The sequence below is a fragment of the Lissotriton vulgaris genome, chromosome 4_1 (genome assembly GCF_964263255.1).
Source record: "Lissotriton vulgaris chromosome 4_1, aLisVul1.2, whole genome shotgun sequence".
Lineage (NCBI taxonomy): Eukaryota > Metazoa > Chordata > Amphibia > Caudata > Salamandridae > Lissotriton > Lissotriton vulgaris.
This window is the reverse complement of record NC_141691.1, coordinates 100,206,232-100,222,253: the sequence shown is the minus strand read 5'-3', so window position 1 is coordinate 100,222,253 and position 16,022 is coordinate 100,206,232. Positions and strand designations below refer to the sequence as shown.

General features: G+C 43.5%; 1 protein-coding gene across 2 annotated transcripts in view; it reads right to left on the bottom strand.

Moving 5' to 3' along the window:
- The window catches only part of LOC147718428 (tumor necrosis factor receptor superfamily member 27-like), a 170,209-nt gene that overhangs the window by 42,696 nt on the left and 111,491 nt on the right, over positions 1 to 16,022 (bottom strand). For both annotated transcript variants that reach the window (XM_086966717.1, XM_086966718.1), the window contains exons 2-3: positions 10,516 to 10,599; positions 8,958 to 9,068 (exon numbers count right to left, since the gene is read on the bottom strand). In XM_086966717.1, the coding sequence (XP_086822843.1) occupies positions 8,958 to 9,068; positions 10,516 to 10,563 (159 nt within the window). In that variant the 5' untranslated portion in view covers positions 10,564 to 10,599. The remainder of the gene's footprint in view (positions 1 to 8,957; positions 9,069 to 10,515; positions 10,600 to 16,022) is intronic.

Sequence of the window (16,022 nt, the reverse complement as noted above, 5' to 3'; positions counted from 1 at the left end):
GGTGATGGACACCCTGGCACCCTTGAAATACCTCCCGGTATTACCAAATCGGTAATACCGAATGTCTTCATATTCATTCCTATGGGCCTCCAAGCCCATAGGAATGAAGGGGTAGGTATTCGTTATTACTGAATCCCAATTAACGATTCGGTAATACCGAATATTAAGGATTCAGTAAAAAATACCGAATTCTTACCTACATCTGAAAATCCGATTTCTTAGTACCCGATCGCTAAAATTCGGTATTAAGAATTCGGAATTTCAAAATTACCTACATCGGGCCCAAAGTGCTGAGTTTGTGAGGAGTTTCAGAGTGATAGTTGTATTTCTCCCTTAAATATTTCTAGCGTGTTGTGAATCTGAACAAATATTTGTATATCTTCAATATGAACATGTTTTTGATATATAATTGCGTTGGTAAATGTGCATAATGTTAATCATTTATATACAATATGGATTAGACACAGATGAATGTTGCAAGAAATAGGGTAAAGAAATCCTTTTAGCGATTAATATTCAATTTTAATTGGTTTCTTCAGAGTGGAAAATATCACTCCTACATATTTGTATAAAGCCCCCATGAGACATTTACTTATGTACCTTTGGCCAAAGTCCATGAGATGGTTCTCTGATGCCCTGTACAGTTTTTTCTGGTGATCCCAGATGAAATCACATAATGTGAAATTTAACAACCTTTAAGTCCAATACATCGCTGAAAGTGAAGCCTCTTAACTTTTGACTTTAGTGATATCACAGGAAGTGAAATCACTAAATCTGAATACACACCAGTATGTGAAAGAGTAATGTAAGAACACGAAATGTTACCAAAGAATGCAAGCCTTTTTTGGTTGACTATGGAGCAGATGCTGTATACCAATTGGGGAGCCATCACATGTAGATGCATACATAGACAAACCCATAACACAGTCGCCATATGCCCAAGTACCCACCCATATACTCACATTTAGGCTCAAAGGACCAAATACTGTTATTCATGCCCAAGTACAAAAAAGATATGCTCATGCATAGTTTGAAATGCACAGACGCTAGTGCCATATGCTCACACACAGTCCCTGGTACAGCCTCAAACACCCATGCGTTGCTTGAACGGCCCTGACACAGCCTTCAATGCACAGCTGCAGTGTCAAATGAGTAGCCAGATCTCCAAGTCTGACTCCCAGGCACAGCGGCAAATGTCCAGGGTCACTATCAATTCAATTCAATTCAAAGATAGCTTTATTCGGTATTTGTAAAAAGACCATAAAAGCACATTAAAATGTAAAAACATTTCATCCATATCATACATTTAATCACATTAATACTCTAACCGCCTGATTCATCATGCTCCCGTTTTGCGAGGCCCTAATAGCGATTCATAGCGAATCGCTATTAAGGACTCGCAAAACGGGATTCATGTAGGAATATGCAAAAAAAATGCGATTCCTTACAATTCCTTATTTGCGATTAGCTAATTGCTAATCGCAAATAAGGAATAACTCCCCATTCATTCCTATGGGCCAAAAGGCCCATAGGAATGAATGGGGAGTATTCCTTATTTGCGATTAGCAATTTGCTAATCGCAAATAGGATAGCGATTTGAAGGGTGCCAGGGGTGTCCACAGGACACCCTGTAGCACCCCTCAAATGAAATTTTACACAGGTGTTGCACACACACATGTCCAAAGGACATGTGTGTGTGTAACATGCAACTCAGAAAAATGCATGTAAATGCATTTTTCTGAGTTTTCGCAATTTACCACAAAGTCTTACCTCGCGGTAAATTGCGACTAGAAATTGCGAATTCGCAAAAAAAAATAGGATGATGAATTGCATTTAAGGAATCTCAAATAAAGATTCCTTAAATGTAATTCCTCGCAAAATTGCGAGATCGCAATTAGCGATTTTTACATTTGGGATGCTGAATCCCAAATGCAAAAATCGCTCTCGCAAAGGGCCAGATTCTCAGAATCTGGCCCTTTGCGAGCGCAAAAAAGCTTGATGAATCAGGCGGTAAGTATTTTAATTTAAAAAATGTTAAAAAAATTAGGTGAGACATGTAAAAAGACAATTGATAGAGCAGTTAAAAAGGGACCTAGATTATTGTAATGTACTATTAAATGTAATAAGGTACAATATAATACAAACATACAAGAATTTTTTGTCATTAGGCAATCGTCCCTCTGCATCTTACTGCATATTTCAAAAATGTAATGGCTGCATGCATGGTAAGTTCATCTTGCAACAAGTAAAGTCTGATCAAGGCTGGTTTACATTGCCTCAGTCCCCACTTCTTAAGAATGGGTAACAAATAGCGCTTTCTACCCCACTCATAATATTTGCAAAAGAAGATGCAATGAATGTTTGACTGGGTTGATATGTCATCGCAAGGACAATTTATTAAAGTAGCAGACCAGTCATTTGGGGCGGGGAATGATATCAGCCTGTAAAAGCAATCTGTTCTCATCCGTGTCAATAGCATTCTGTGTAGCTGGAAAATGCCGGGGCCAGGTAAGGATGTAAGCCTGGCCCGTGAAGAATAAGACGGTGGGAAATGATCGTAGACTTATTACCATCCAGATACCACCGCCTGTCTTCTAGTAGCGTAAAACAAATTTCCGTTAAGGCTTTTTTGGACATTAAAGTGCATAAGCTTGGAGTTGTGTAAAGTTCTGGATGGCCAATAGAATATAGACATTTTTTGACATAAGAAAGCCAAATGAACTTACTAGCAGCTGATTGATTCATGCAGTCTTGAATGACATCCCTGCTAAAAGCTGTGTCCTTTGATGACCATATCTTGTGACACAACATCACTGGAGTTATCTTTATAATATCAGTGATGTGGACTCGATCTAGTTCTTTGTGACATATGGTCATGGAAATAGTTTTTGGGACTGCAAGCAGAAACTTAAAGAAAGCGTTTTCCACTAATTGGATTTGGGTGCAGTCGGCCGTCCCCCATATGCCTGCGCCATATATTGCAGTAGAGATGCACTTCGCTGCATAGATCTTGAGCAGAGTATCAATTGGTTTCCCGCCCAATCTCTTGGCGAATTGTTTTACTGCGCCTATGGTGCGGGTGAAGGCCAGACTGCGAGTGGTGACGGCTGTGGTCCATGTTCCCCTGTTGTTAAAAGTAATACCTAAATATGAGAAAGTTTTTGTCAAACCTATCTTTGTATGATTAACGAAGGTTTTGCAGTCAATTTTAGAATTATTTGTTGAGGTGCAGCACATGGTGAAAGTTTTACCCACGTTAATCCTTAGCCCTCTAGTGCTCATGAAGGTTAAAAACCCAGTTAGGGCCTTCTGAAGGCCTATCTGAGTTCGTGACATGATTACGGCGTCGTCGGCATATAATAAGTAATGGTACCGATTCGCCGTTTATTTTTGGATAATCAACTTACAGGTTTATTAAAAAATCTGCCACTTCGTTGATATATAAATGAAAAAGAAAAGGGGCGAGGATACAGCCCTGCCGAACGCCCTTTTCTATGGGAAACATTTTGGTTCGTTCTCCATTTTTGCCATATCGTACCGTTGCGCCTGCATCTCTGTAGAGTTCCTTAATAAAATTTAGAACGTGTAGGTCTATCCCCATCTTGGTCAGGGTGTTCCATAGCACTTTGTGATCTAAACAATCAAAAGCCGAGCTAAGATCGACGAACGTCAAAAACAGGTTCCCTTTTTTGACTAGCGTGTATTTGTTCATTATTAATGTCAAATTGAGACCCTGCTCGACTGTACCCAGGCCGCTCTTAAAACCGTATTGGAGTTTGGAGAGAACCCCTTTAAGTTTAGCCCAGGTTTGCAATTTTGTCAATAACACCCTGCCTGCTACCTTCATCAGGGAGTCGAGCAAAGAAATGGGTTTGTAGCATTTTGGGTCCTGCCTATCACCTTTTTTATAGATAGGGATTACAATGGCTTCATGCCATGTGTCAGGAAAACCTGTTTGGCTATCAGTATTTAATACATTAGTCAGAAGTGGGGCCCAGAGTTCTAGGTTTTCTTTGAATAGATCAATAGGTATTCCGTCTGGCCCTGGTGCTTTTGAGTTGGCACTCTCTCGAATGGCTTGCTTGACCTCTAATGGGGAGAAAACAATATTCAGTGGAAAGGAGTTCAGAGTGGTTGGTACTTCAGACTGTAAGACAATGTCAGAATGTTGTGGGGTCACAGAAGGGTTTGACATCACTAGATCGTCATTTTTATACAAAGCCGTGAAGTAGCTGACCCATACGTCTTCGGCTATGGCGATCTCCAAGGAATCGGTCTTACTCTCAGCAAAGAAGGGGGCATTGACTTCTCTCCAGAATGAGATATTATCCCTAAGGGCGCTAGCCTTAATTAGGGCCTCCCAAGCTAGAGTTTTAAGTTCATTTTTCCTATGTTGTAAGGTCCGTTTATAATGTGACCTGGTAGTTCTAACTAAGCTAGTGTTTTTCGGTAAGGTCTTTATTGCCTGTATGAGAGCTTTATGGGCTTTAGTACAGGCCGAATCAAACCAGCCAGCTAATCTGGATTTCTCTCCAGCTTTTTGTTTCCTGGTTATTTTATCGTTTATGGTAGCGGCTATCTTATCATAAGCCGCTCTAATCAAGTGGGGATTAGAATTTTGCTCTAAGCACGTTATAAAGTGCTCACGCTCTTTGATAATTACCTCTTCTAAGAATTTTTTGGGGTCGACTTTGGCCCACTTAATGGCATACCCATTTTTTCTAGACAGGAAAATGGAGTGACGATATAGTCTTTCAGATGTGCTTATTTCATGGCTGTCATGGCTGCCCGCATCAAGACTGACACTTATTGGGAAATGGTCGCTCATAGCTAGTTCTTCAAATTTAAACCCTTTTACGGAGCCCTGGTTATTATTGGACATCAACACAAAATCTATCACAGAACCTGCCCCTCGACCGTGGAAGGTAGGTTGAAATGCAACCATGGGCTCACTCAGTTCGTTAGCGTGTCCTAGGTCCCAGTCATGCATAAGTTGGTTTAACATATTGCCAAATACAGTGTGTTCAAAATGCGTGCAAGGTTCCCCTTTTAAATTTGTTAAGCCGCAGATTTTTGAAGCACCGTGGGGGCATAAGTGGCAATTAAAGTCTCCAACTATGAGAATGCAATCAGCCTCCCCCACTCCTTTATTTAGGATAGAAGTCAACTCACTTATGAAAGCTTTGGCATCCTCCTTCTGGATATTATTATATAAGTTAATCAAAAGAAGGGGCTGCCCTTTCCCTTTTACCGAAAAGCCCTGCAATGCATTCCACTCCCTATTTTTAAGCTCCTCCACTTCATATCTCTTCACTGACAGATTAGCCAGGTTGGAGATATACGTACACAGACCTCCAGATCCCCTACCTCGATTTCCCTGAGTGGCAGGGGTGAAGAGGGTTCTAAAGCGCTCTATATGGGTCACCTCTTGGTCCCAACACTCCTGAAGACATATAATGTCAAATTTGTCCACGAAAGCTAAGAAAGTTGGGTCCTTAGATTTTTTGGAGAGACCAGCGATGTTCCATGAAGTTATTGTCACGCTGGCTCTCCTCTGGGACTGTGATGGGCCATCTTTCAATTGGAATAAACTCGTGGTGGTGACTACATTCTGCCGTGGCTTGTTCAGAGTCTCTGTGGTTGTATTGTCACGGGACAATGTGTCAATATTCTCTTTTGTGTCTGTTATGAGGAGACCCTCAGGAGTTGGTTCTATAACTAGGTGTTGGGAAGGAAGCTGGGCCTGGGGTACTGGAACCCGACTCGAGATGGTAGTAATGTTTGACAGTGTCAGACTAGTATGATAGGGATTCTGTTTATTATTATGCGAGATATGTTCTATTCCTGGGGTTATGGAAACGGGTGAGGTGCTAGGTGCCTGATATGCCCCTTGTATATGCCCAGTTGGTCAATCGACCATGTCTAGACAGTCGAACCTGTTTCTTGTAGGAAAACCCCTCCAGCCTTCCAAGTTGGGCTGTTCTCTTCTGGGAAACCAGGACCGTGGTTCCCAGTCTCTGGCCCAATTTCTGTTTCTATGTCTATTCCAATGGCCCACCTGGTTCCAAGACCAGTCTGGACCCTCATCCCAGCTGGGGGGTTCTCCATACTCATATAGATTTGAAGGTGGATAAAAGAAGGACAGGCGGTGTGCGTCAATCCCCCCCTTCTTTGCCAGGGCAGGCCAGGAGCAAATATAGTCAACTGTGGAAGGATCATCACAGTTGACTATAACACAATCGCCCTGTATACATTTTTTAGATTCTCCAATCCAGGGCACTCTTCGTACCGAGGAGATTCTGCTAAGGTTTGGTGATTGAAGAGGTCTATTTTGGCTCAGCCACTGCAGAACCTTGTTACGAAGGGACCAGGGGGGTTCATCTGTATTATCCGACAGCTCTGGGACCCCAGTAAGAATGACAGTATATGGGGTTGCCTCAGGTGGCAAGTGTGTCGGACGCCTGAACCTCCCTCCCTTTCTCCCTTCGCCCGGTGGTTGTGGGGCCGGCCCTTTCGGAGGTATGGATAGTGTCGCTTTCGGCTTGGCTGCCTGAGTTGGACCTTTAGATGAACCCGGGGATGCCTGGGGGATCTGTGAAGCAGAATTAAGTGTTGCCTTCCCATCTCCTGTTGTGGTCTGGGGTGTGACTTGTGCAGAATTCTGCTGCATGTTTGCAATTTTTGGAGTTGGTGTGGGTTTTGCTCGGGTGTCAGATTGTACTGGTTGAGCTAATATACTAGTGACTTTGGGTCCCCCCCCCCCCTGCAGTAAGCGGGCCTAATTATTTTCTCAGAGAACGGTGGTGTGTTCAATTTTGCCAGTTGTTTCTCGATGTTCATAAGACTTTTTTCGACTGGTTGTAGGTAGCGTTTAAATAGTTCCCCCACGCTCTTTAGAAGCAGTTGGTTGTTTTCTGCGCATGTAATGCATATATTACATGTGCCCCCCGCTGCCCCCGCACCAATTTGGTTCTCGGGTGCTCCTATGGTGTTAATTGGGAGAGTATTGTTAACATTTGTAGAGGTGTGAAGAGACTGATTTGAAACAGATGTTTGAATATTTGTAGGGGATGTAGGTTTATTTGAATTAAACGTGTTCTTTTTTTTGTTGACCCTTTTTGTAATCGCTCCCTCCCTTTTACCCTTAGCATTTTTCACTGGGGTTTCAGCACGGGAGTGTGATAGTTGTAGGTCGGGGGTTTTTTCCAAGTCTTCACTTGAATGCAAATCAAGAGACAGCTGGGTAGCAGAGAGGTCCACTACACTGGGGACCGTATGTATCTCTGCGATGGTCTCTGGTGGAAGTAATAAGGGGATAGTCGGCCCCTGATGATTGGGGGTTTGGGCAGAAGCAAGGGGACCCATGGAAGATCTTCTAGCTATTTTCAGTTCATGGGATACTCGGCGCTCCAGCAAAATTATGCTCTGGTCTATCACCTCATTAGTCCGGGTGATGAAGAGATCTATAGGGCCTGTTACTTGTGCAGCGTTTGACTCCGTTTTGCTTCTAGTGACTCTATTCATAGTTAAACATGGTTTACTATGGTTTACAGATATAATGTTATGAATGACAGGGTGCAACAGTTAAGGAAAAAGAGTCGGTGCACAGATAGGGTATCCAGGAAACAAAAATGCAAGGGACGTGGCCCAGTCCAGTCTTACCCGGGCTTGAACGGGCTTAAACGGGCCCGGCGTCCCGCGAGACGGGGATGACGTTCTATTTGAGCGCCTCCTGGTGCCAAACACTGTAGTTTTGACCCGCTAGGGCTGCTGGGATTTGTAGTTGTCAAAGGCCCGCCCACGCTCCGCTCGGCCGCCCTACTCCACGATGGCTGAGGGAGTTAGGCGGCGGGAGGCGGCCAGGCAAGGACCCCTGGCGCTGTGTGTCGTTTTCCAACCAGGTAAGGTCACGAACAGGATGCTGGCAAGGTTCTCGCATGTTTGGTAAAAGGTTCCCCCACTCGTCAGAGATGACGGTCTATTTGAGCACCTCCTGGCGCCAAACGCTGTAGTTTTGACCCGCTAGGGCTGCTGGGATTTGTAGTTGTCAAAGGCCCGCCCATGCTCCGCTCGGCGGCCCTACTCCACGATGGCTGAGGGAGTTAGGCGGCGGGAGGCGGGCAGGCAAGGACCCCTGGCGCTGTGTGTCGTTTTCCAACCATGTAAGGTCACGAACAGGATGCTGGCAAGGTTCTCGCAAGTTTGGTAAAAGGTTCCCCCACTCGTCAGAGATGACGGTCTATTTGAGTGCCTCCTGGCGCCAAACGCTGTAGTTTTGACCCGCTAGGGCTGCTGGGATTTGTAGTTGTCAAAGGCCCGCCCACGCTCCGCTCGGGGGCCCTACTCCACGATGGCTGAGGGAGTTAGGCGGCGGGAGGCGGGCAGGCAAGGACCCCTGGCGCTGTGTGTCGTTTTCCAACCAGGTAAGGTCACGAACAGGATGCTGGCAAGGTTCTCACAAGTTTGGTAAAAGGTTCCCCCAATTTAAATAATTTACATTTAAAGTACTGTCCGAGGGGGCCGAAGAGAGGTCCGTGGAGGTTTCTTGCTAGAGGAGGTCACTATCAATTGCCCAATCACAACCGTCCCCTGCTAAACTGAAGCTGCATGTGCCGAAAACATCTTCAGAAGCTCAAAGAGAAGCTCAGCGGCGCAGGTACAGACTCAGATGATGTGCTCACCTCTCTAATGGTCAGTGCAGCCCCAGATGTGCAGTGTCATACATGCACAGTGACCATCATTTGAGGGTTCAGTCCCATTCATACATTTTATGAAAAACTGTAATTGTCGATGTTCACTATAGGCCAGTCTCCAGTGACTAGGGACATTCTCTTTCGTATAAAAACTCATATTAATTGTTTCTCCCAAGACTGGTTAAAGGACATGTGCAGTCATCTGTGGAGAAGATGATACATTTTGACACGTTTGTAAACTTCCAGTGGCAAAAAATTACTAACCTTGGAAAGCTCCTGGCCAGGTCCGCACTCTTTGCAGAGAACACACTGTCCATATTCATCTGCAAACTCGTTTTCTGAGCACTCATCAGTGTTAGCCAGGATGTGACAAATCTAAGGAACACAAGTAGGTTATTTTAAATATAACTTTGTAACAGACAGGCAGAGAGATAGATAGATAGATAGATAGATAGATAGATAGATAGATAGATAGATAGATAGATAGATAGATAGATAGATAGATAGATAGATAGATAGATAGATAGATAGATAGATAGATAGATAGATAGATAGATAGATAGATAGATAGATAGATAGATAGACGGAAGGACGGACGGATGGACAGATTTCACTGTCACTAAATATAACTTTGTAACAGACATGTCGATAGATAGATAGATAGATAGATAGATAGATAGATAGATAGATAGATAGATAGATAGATAGATAGATAGATAGATAGATAGATAGATAGATAGATAGATAGATAGATAGATAGATAGATAGATAGATAGATAGATAGATAGATAGATAGACGGACGGACGGATGGACAGATTTCACTATCGCAACACAATTTACCCAATTGTTATGAGCAAATACGTTTCATTGTGGATCCTTTGTACATAACTAAGTTATAATTATAATTGCTCAGCATGATGTGAACCCTCAATATAGTATCCAGAATATCAAAACATAAGCATATTTCCTTTACAAAGCTCACATCTATGTACCTTGATATATCTCTGTATATACTTCGAGGTACATAGATGTGGAGTTAGGAATAGTAAATCTATGCTTCCTTATATGCACTTCCCTTTCAATACTTTGTCCCTTGATATTCTTTCCATACTCTTGTATGTTGACATTCTTGGGCTCGATATTCAGCAGTAATACTGCTCAGCTCACTGCTAGGGCCTGCCCATCTCATACAAAAGGTTTAAGTAGCTGGAACACATTTAATTCCAATGCAATCTAATAAGTCTATCTTACGTGACCAAAGTGGGCATTACTATCAGCTGCTGGGCCTGGCTTAGCCTTTGGTACCAACGATACTGTCATTGGCGGCCCAGGTCTCAGAAGCTGCAAAGGAAGCATCAGAAACAGCAGGGATAGAGGCTTCTGGTCTCTTTCTGCTACTTACCCTCATTCTCCTCCTTCTGTCCCTTGAGCAGCAAATAGAGGCCCAATGAGATGCTTAGGATGGGGTAAAGGGGTGAACTCTGCTATCATCCAGATGTCAAAGAATAAGTGACACCCACTACACCATATATTTTGGTTAATTGAAGTCCATGATAAACCGGTATAAAGAACACTAACTCAGATTAAGAAAGCACTTTACTCAGTCCCTAAGACCACTCACTCCAAAGTCACAACACTTAAAGGATCTTTTTCCATGGCTATAAAAACTGTACCAGAACGATTTGTAAAAAAATCAATGCCTTAGAGATGGCTTCACTAGCAATGTCAGAGGAAGCACCATGACTCTTTCATGGGTGAAGGACATCTGCATCGAAACAAGAATCTACTTTGAAGGACACTTCCCTCCAGTTGAAGGATTACCTGTGGGAGAAGCAGAGCCAGCAGCAAGATGTGTCCATGCGTTGCCATCTTGACGCCCTTGTCATCTACGTGTTAGTGATCTGACTGAAACAAGAAATGAAGAAGTTACCAACATTTTAACTTTGAAAAGGACTAGGTAGCTGCTTTAGAGGAGCACATATTCTTCTGGATTACTTGAAGACCTTGAGCAAAAAAGGCAGTTAAAATTCATATAACTTTGCAGATAATGGTAAAGAAATGTGCCACTGCTTGCTCCATCTACAACAACATTATAGGTACACAACAATGTCCCTCAAACATATAAAGTAGAAGTTCCCTTGGGGAAGCTGCACCTATTCACATTCTGACCCTCAATAATGCTATCGTCCGTTTTTCCAATTGTAAAACCAGAAATGTGATCTATGTCATACTATGTCTGTGCAATAAAAGTTATATTGGATTGACATTACAGGGGGTAAAGAAGAGGATTGTGCACCATAGATCCAGGAGTAGATGCTAAGTAAAAGTAGTCCAACATAGTACATAGTCCAACACTATGAAAAGATGGGGCATGCTCACAATGATATTAAAGAGACGGTTTGGACTGTGATAGAGCAAGATCCAAGAGGGGGATCAATAGTATTGAAACTTGCTGTTACTTAAGCCAGAATGATTCAGAAATTAAAGACAGTCACTTTAGACCTTAATGAAACAGATGAGATCTATAGTCTAATGAAAAAATGATTCAAAGTTTGCATCCATCAATGTAACTCTATGGCGATATATGCGATACAGCACATGTAGTACGTGTACTAGTCTCTGGTTCAGTGCTGGAACTTTCTTTAGATCTGTGCTCCCAAAACTTTTTAGACCCACGAACTAATTTTTAAAACAACAAACTTTCTTTTTCTACCTAGCTTTAATGGACATGAGGAGGTCAGTTTTTAATGGCCTAAACCATCACGTAGCGGCACACTGTAATTTACCGACAGCACATTTTCCACTAAAGTGGCCACAACATTTGCACTGACATACAGTTTTACTTAGATATAGCAATAGAGCACACACATTTTAATGTGTGGATATCAGGTTTTAGTGAATGTTTATCATTTGCGCATCACAAAGTAAGGTGTCTTAATTTGTTATGATCCTATTAAATCTTTGTTTCCATCACACTTCAAAGTTACAAAACAGTGTTTCATTTGTGCTTTCCTAACTGATGAATGTGCAGTTCATTTAAAGTACTTATATTTTATTGTGTTTTACGTATAAAATTACATCCTACAGCCTTTACGTATGCACTTCCTCTACCACAGTGACAATGTCACATAATCCACTCACCTTTTCTTTCTCTGAATGCAAAGTAAGAGGATTTTCTAAACTCAAATCTCTATGTTAAAAAATAAGCAGCAATTCAATTTGTCAGAAGATATAGCCTTACATTAGTCCTCTGACTTTGTAATTTGCCCCTGCAGCACTTTGCACCCTAAGTTGGATGTGTATGCCCAGAAGTGGGTCACTTGCTCGCTGTGCCACTGGAGTCAAGCCAGCCTGGCTGATGAGGGGTGTTACCCTGAAACCGGTCCCAGGATGCTAGTTTCTGGTCGAGGGAGGGCTCGGCTGGGCGGTTAGTGCTGGACTGTTCCCACGAGGAGCAGGGTCAAGACTGATTTGCATTATGGCTGGGTCCAAAGTGGGGTGGCATAATCAGCAAAAGAGCGATGGATTTAACCTAGATCTCTTGACTAAGAGTGAATGCTTGATTCATTCAGCCTTCCCTCCGTCATTTGTTGCTGCAGGAATATGATTAAGTAAAGCAGCACTTTTATCAATTTGTTTCGACCAGGAGCTAGAGTCAGATGTCTGAATTTCAAGATAATTAAATTCCCTGACTCTCTCCAAGAGGCACCCACCTAGGGTAATTTTCAGATGATAGCTCATATGTGGATTAAAAATCATTAGTTTTGTTTTCTGCGTATTTAACACCAAACTATAAGTGAACCTATGTAGCTGAACGTGTAGACCGTTTTCATGCATTGACACTAGCAGAGTGTCATCTATGAAAAGGAGAGCTGGCACATTATATCCCACCAAGAAGGGGAAATCATTAGTATGGTTTGATAAAAAAGCTATACATCCATTAATAAAAATTAAGAACAAGGTAGGAGCAAAAACACACCCCTGTCAAACTCCTTTCTTTACTACAATTCTAGAAGTTCATCATTGGAGCCCTACCTAACCTTGGCATAATTATCAGATTTTAATTATGTGAGTATGTATAAGAGGTCGAAAGGAATTCCTATTCCTCGCAGCTATTTTATATAGCTCTTTACTGGGGTGAGCGGCTTTAATAATCTTTGTTGGTAAATATTTATTTTTGGCTTGTTTAATATTGTTTAAATAGGTACAGTAAATTAATTTAGATCTGATGTGATCTTCGGTAGTTTGGGTTTTCCTCCAGTGCCGTTCGACAATTCTTCATCCGAGTTTCTCAGTTTTTAGTGCTGATGTGAACCACGAGATGTTTTGGCTTTGATCTTAACTCTTGACATGGGTGCTACTATGTTCAGGGCATGCATGATGGCCTCTTCAAAGCTAAAGGATTGTGGTCACTCTCTTGTCTATCTAGTACCGTCATATCCTTCAGTGCAGGCCACAAATAAACATCAATAAATATATAATCATTAGTACTGAGGTTCCGTGACAATTGTAAGTGGTGTTTTTGACTCACACGAATATGGTCGAGTCTGGTATCTATGAACCGCAAATGACGAGTTTAGTGGGTGTACGTGTTTACGCTGTGCTAACCTGAACCGTTCGTTTGTTTCGTGGGTTTCTTCATCTGAACCCACGGGTTCCATCTTAGATACGGCATCCATTTTGTTTCTTGCCCTCAAGTAGCCAGCGAACGGACGCTGTTCGCTTCGCGACCCTGGGATTCCCAAGCTCTTGCGGAAGACACGTTTCCTTTGGAGGTGTCTTTATGATGAGGGGGATGGCACTGTAAGGCAGATGGCCCCGCTCGAGGCTCATCTTGCCGTGCCGCTCTATTGTCTTAGTCGTACATTCATTAAGCACGTCCCCTTTGATGCCTGCAACTCGTGTTTCCTGGTACCACCCCTTTTACACCCTTTCCGATCTGCTCACTGTTCTCATCTTCCTCTGCACCTGTTTTTGTCTCTTCCTCGATTCGTTTACTACTGATTGGAATGTACTTATGGTGGGAAGATGTGCTTTTACAGTTGGGAACTGCCAAATGTTACTGTGATTATGTTCCGGGCCCTGAATACATGAAAGCGACCCCTTATGACTTTTACGATGGGAACCAAGTTGTAAACCTTTGTGCACCATGTTATCCTATGCTGGAAAACTGTATAAGAAGAGCGATCCACAGATACAATTTGAATCAGACTCCTCGAACCTACACATGTTGTACTTCTTGTGACTTCTGTGTTCCCTGCAGTAATAAACCTCGAATCTTTGACGCCGAAGGAAGTGTCCTGTGTCTCTGTCATTTGTACGCCGGAACAGGTTACCCACGAAGGTTTTAGGTGTTATCCCTGGCACCGCTGGGTCTTAGCAGAACTCAGTCCTTCAGTTGGCGCCCAACGTAGGGCTGCATCAGTGGTACCGGTCCAAAGCCCGACGATCGTGAGGAACTTCGTGTGAAATCTCCGAGGGAAGGTGCACCCCGCTTCATCGATCCTGTTGTCGAAACAAGTGGCCCGACGACTTTTCCCGCGAAGATCCCCGCCTCATGACGGCTGCGACGGACTGCTGCCCTGACTGTAGACCTGTTTTGGCGCCTGGCGTAGACCTTGGTACAGCGAGACGATAGACGGGCCTTCCTGGTGACGCCATTGATCTTTGAGTTAAGTATTTGTGGGTCGCTCCCAGAGTCCTTTGTTGTGGGTGCTTAGTTGTTGCATGGTTCCATTGCATTTGTGGTTCTTGGTACTTTGTTCTTTGTTGTGATATTTGGCGTCTGCAGTCGCCAAAAACCGAGGGTTTTGCTCTTTGTAGGGATATTGTGATCCTATAACCCTTGACGTTTGTGAAACTCGGTTAGTGTGCACGATGCCTGGCCGTAGTACTTTGTTCAGTTGCTTTAGAAGTTGTAGAGCGGATTCCCGATTGGAGGACTCGTGTCCGATACCTCCGATTGGAACTCCAACTTATGAGTTGTACAGCCGACACGGCTTAGGTCCGATTACCTTTAATGAGTGTTGGGTTCGATACACTAAGAAAGACGGTGTCCTTAGTTGGCCACCTCATGGTAGTTTTGATACTCCGATTTTAGATAATCTTGAAGCTAGATTGTTCCAAAGAAAAGCAAGGCCGGCCATGTTTGATTCCTTTCGGTTGTGGCGCAAAGAAGCCAAGCAGAGAGAAATCAAACAGATCAAACGTAATAAGAGAGAAGGTATTGTTACTACGGTAAGAAACGCAGAGCAGTTCCAGCGAGATAAGGAGGAAAAGGAAAAGGAAGTTTTCGATAGATTGCAGCGCATGTCTATAGATAAATGCTACCCCGCTTTACCGACGGATACGGATAAGAAGGAGGAAGTTACAGAGGACCCCTTAATGTCCTATCTTATGAAGTCACCACCTCCGTATGTACAGGGTACCGCAGTTCCTGTGGTTCCCCCTGTTCCTGTTCCTCAACCTGCTCCTGTTCCTGTACCTCCTACTGTTCCTGCTCCTCTGCCTGCTTCTGTCCCTACTGCTCCTCCGCTTGTACTTCCTCATACTCCTGCTCCCGCTGCCTCTACTGTTCTGGTTTCTCCTGCTGTTCCCTCTGTTTCTGATACTTCTCTTGTTACCCTGTTGTGTTACCCTAATACCCCGTCTACCGGACGTCGTGTCCCTTCTGTTGCTGCCAACTTCTTCAATTCTCTTGGACCGATTCTTGAGTCTGCTGGTTCCGACGGTCCCCAAAGACGAAGTCAGCTTCCCGGTAGTCGGGAACGTGACTGTCTATACAATATGGCGATGGCTTGGATGAAATATCCCCTTAGGAATCCTCCACGTGTGGTGGTTGACACGTTCTCTCAGTTCAATATACCAACACAGAGGTTCGTGTTTGAGGAGATGTGCAAGGTTTTGCGTGACCAAATATCGGTTGATGCATCTGATGATACAATGACTGCTCTAACTAATCTTCAGCTTCAGTTTGCGAGCGGAATGATAGTGGGTAGCAATGTTCGACGTGCTGTCGAGCAGTTGCTGTCTTTTCGTCCTTCTATAATGCCTCGAGCATTGTTTGTAGAAGATATTGAGGGATCGCCAACAGCGCCTGGTCAGTATCCTATGCGCGAAGTTCCACCAGTGTGGATGCCGGGTGATGCTACTCGAGCTCCACCGATCTTGCCACATTTTCAGAGAGTGTGGATACATCTTCCGTGGAAACGATCGGAAGTTTTACAGGTAAAGCAATCTTTGCCTGACCCTCGCAAAAATCCTGCAGGGTACTATAAGGAATTGTCGCAGCTTGTGGATGCTACGATAATGAATCTCGCTGACATCGA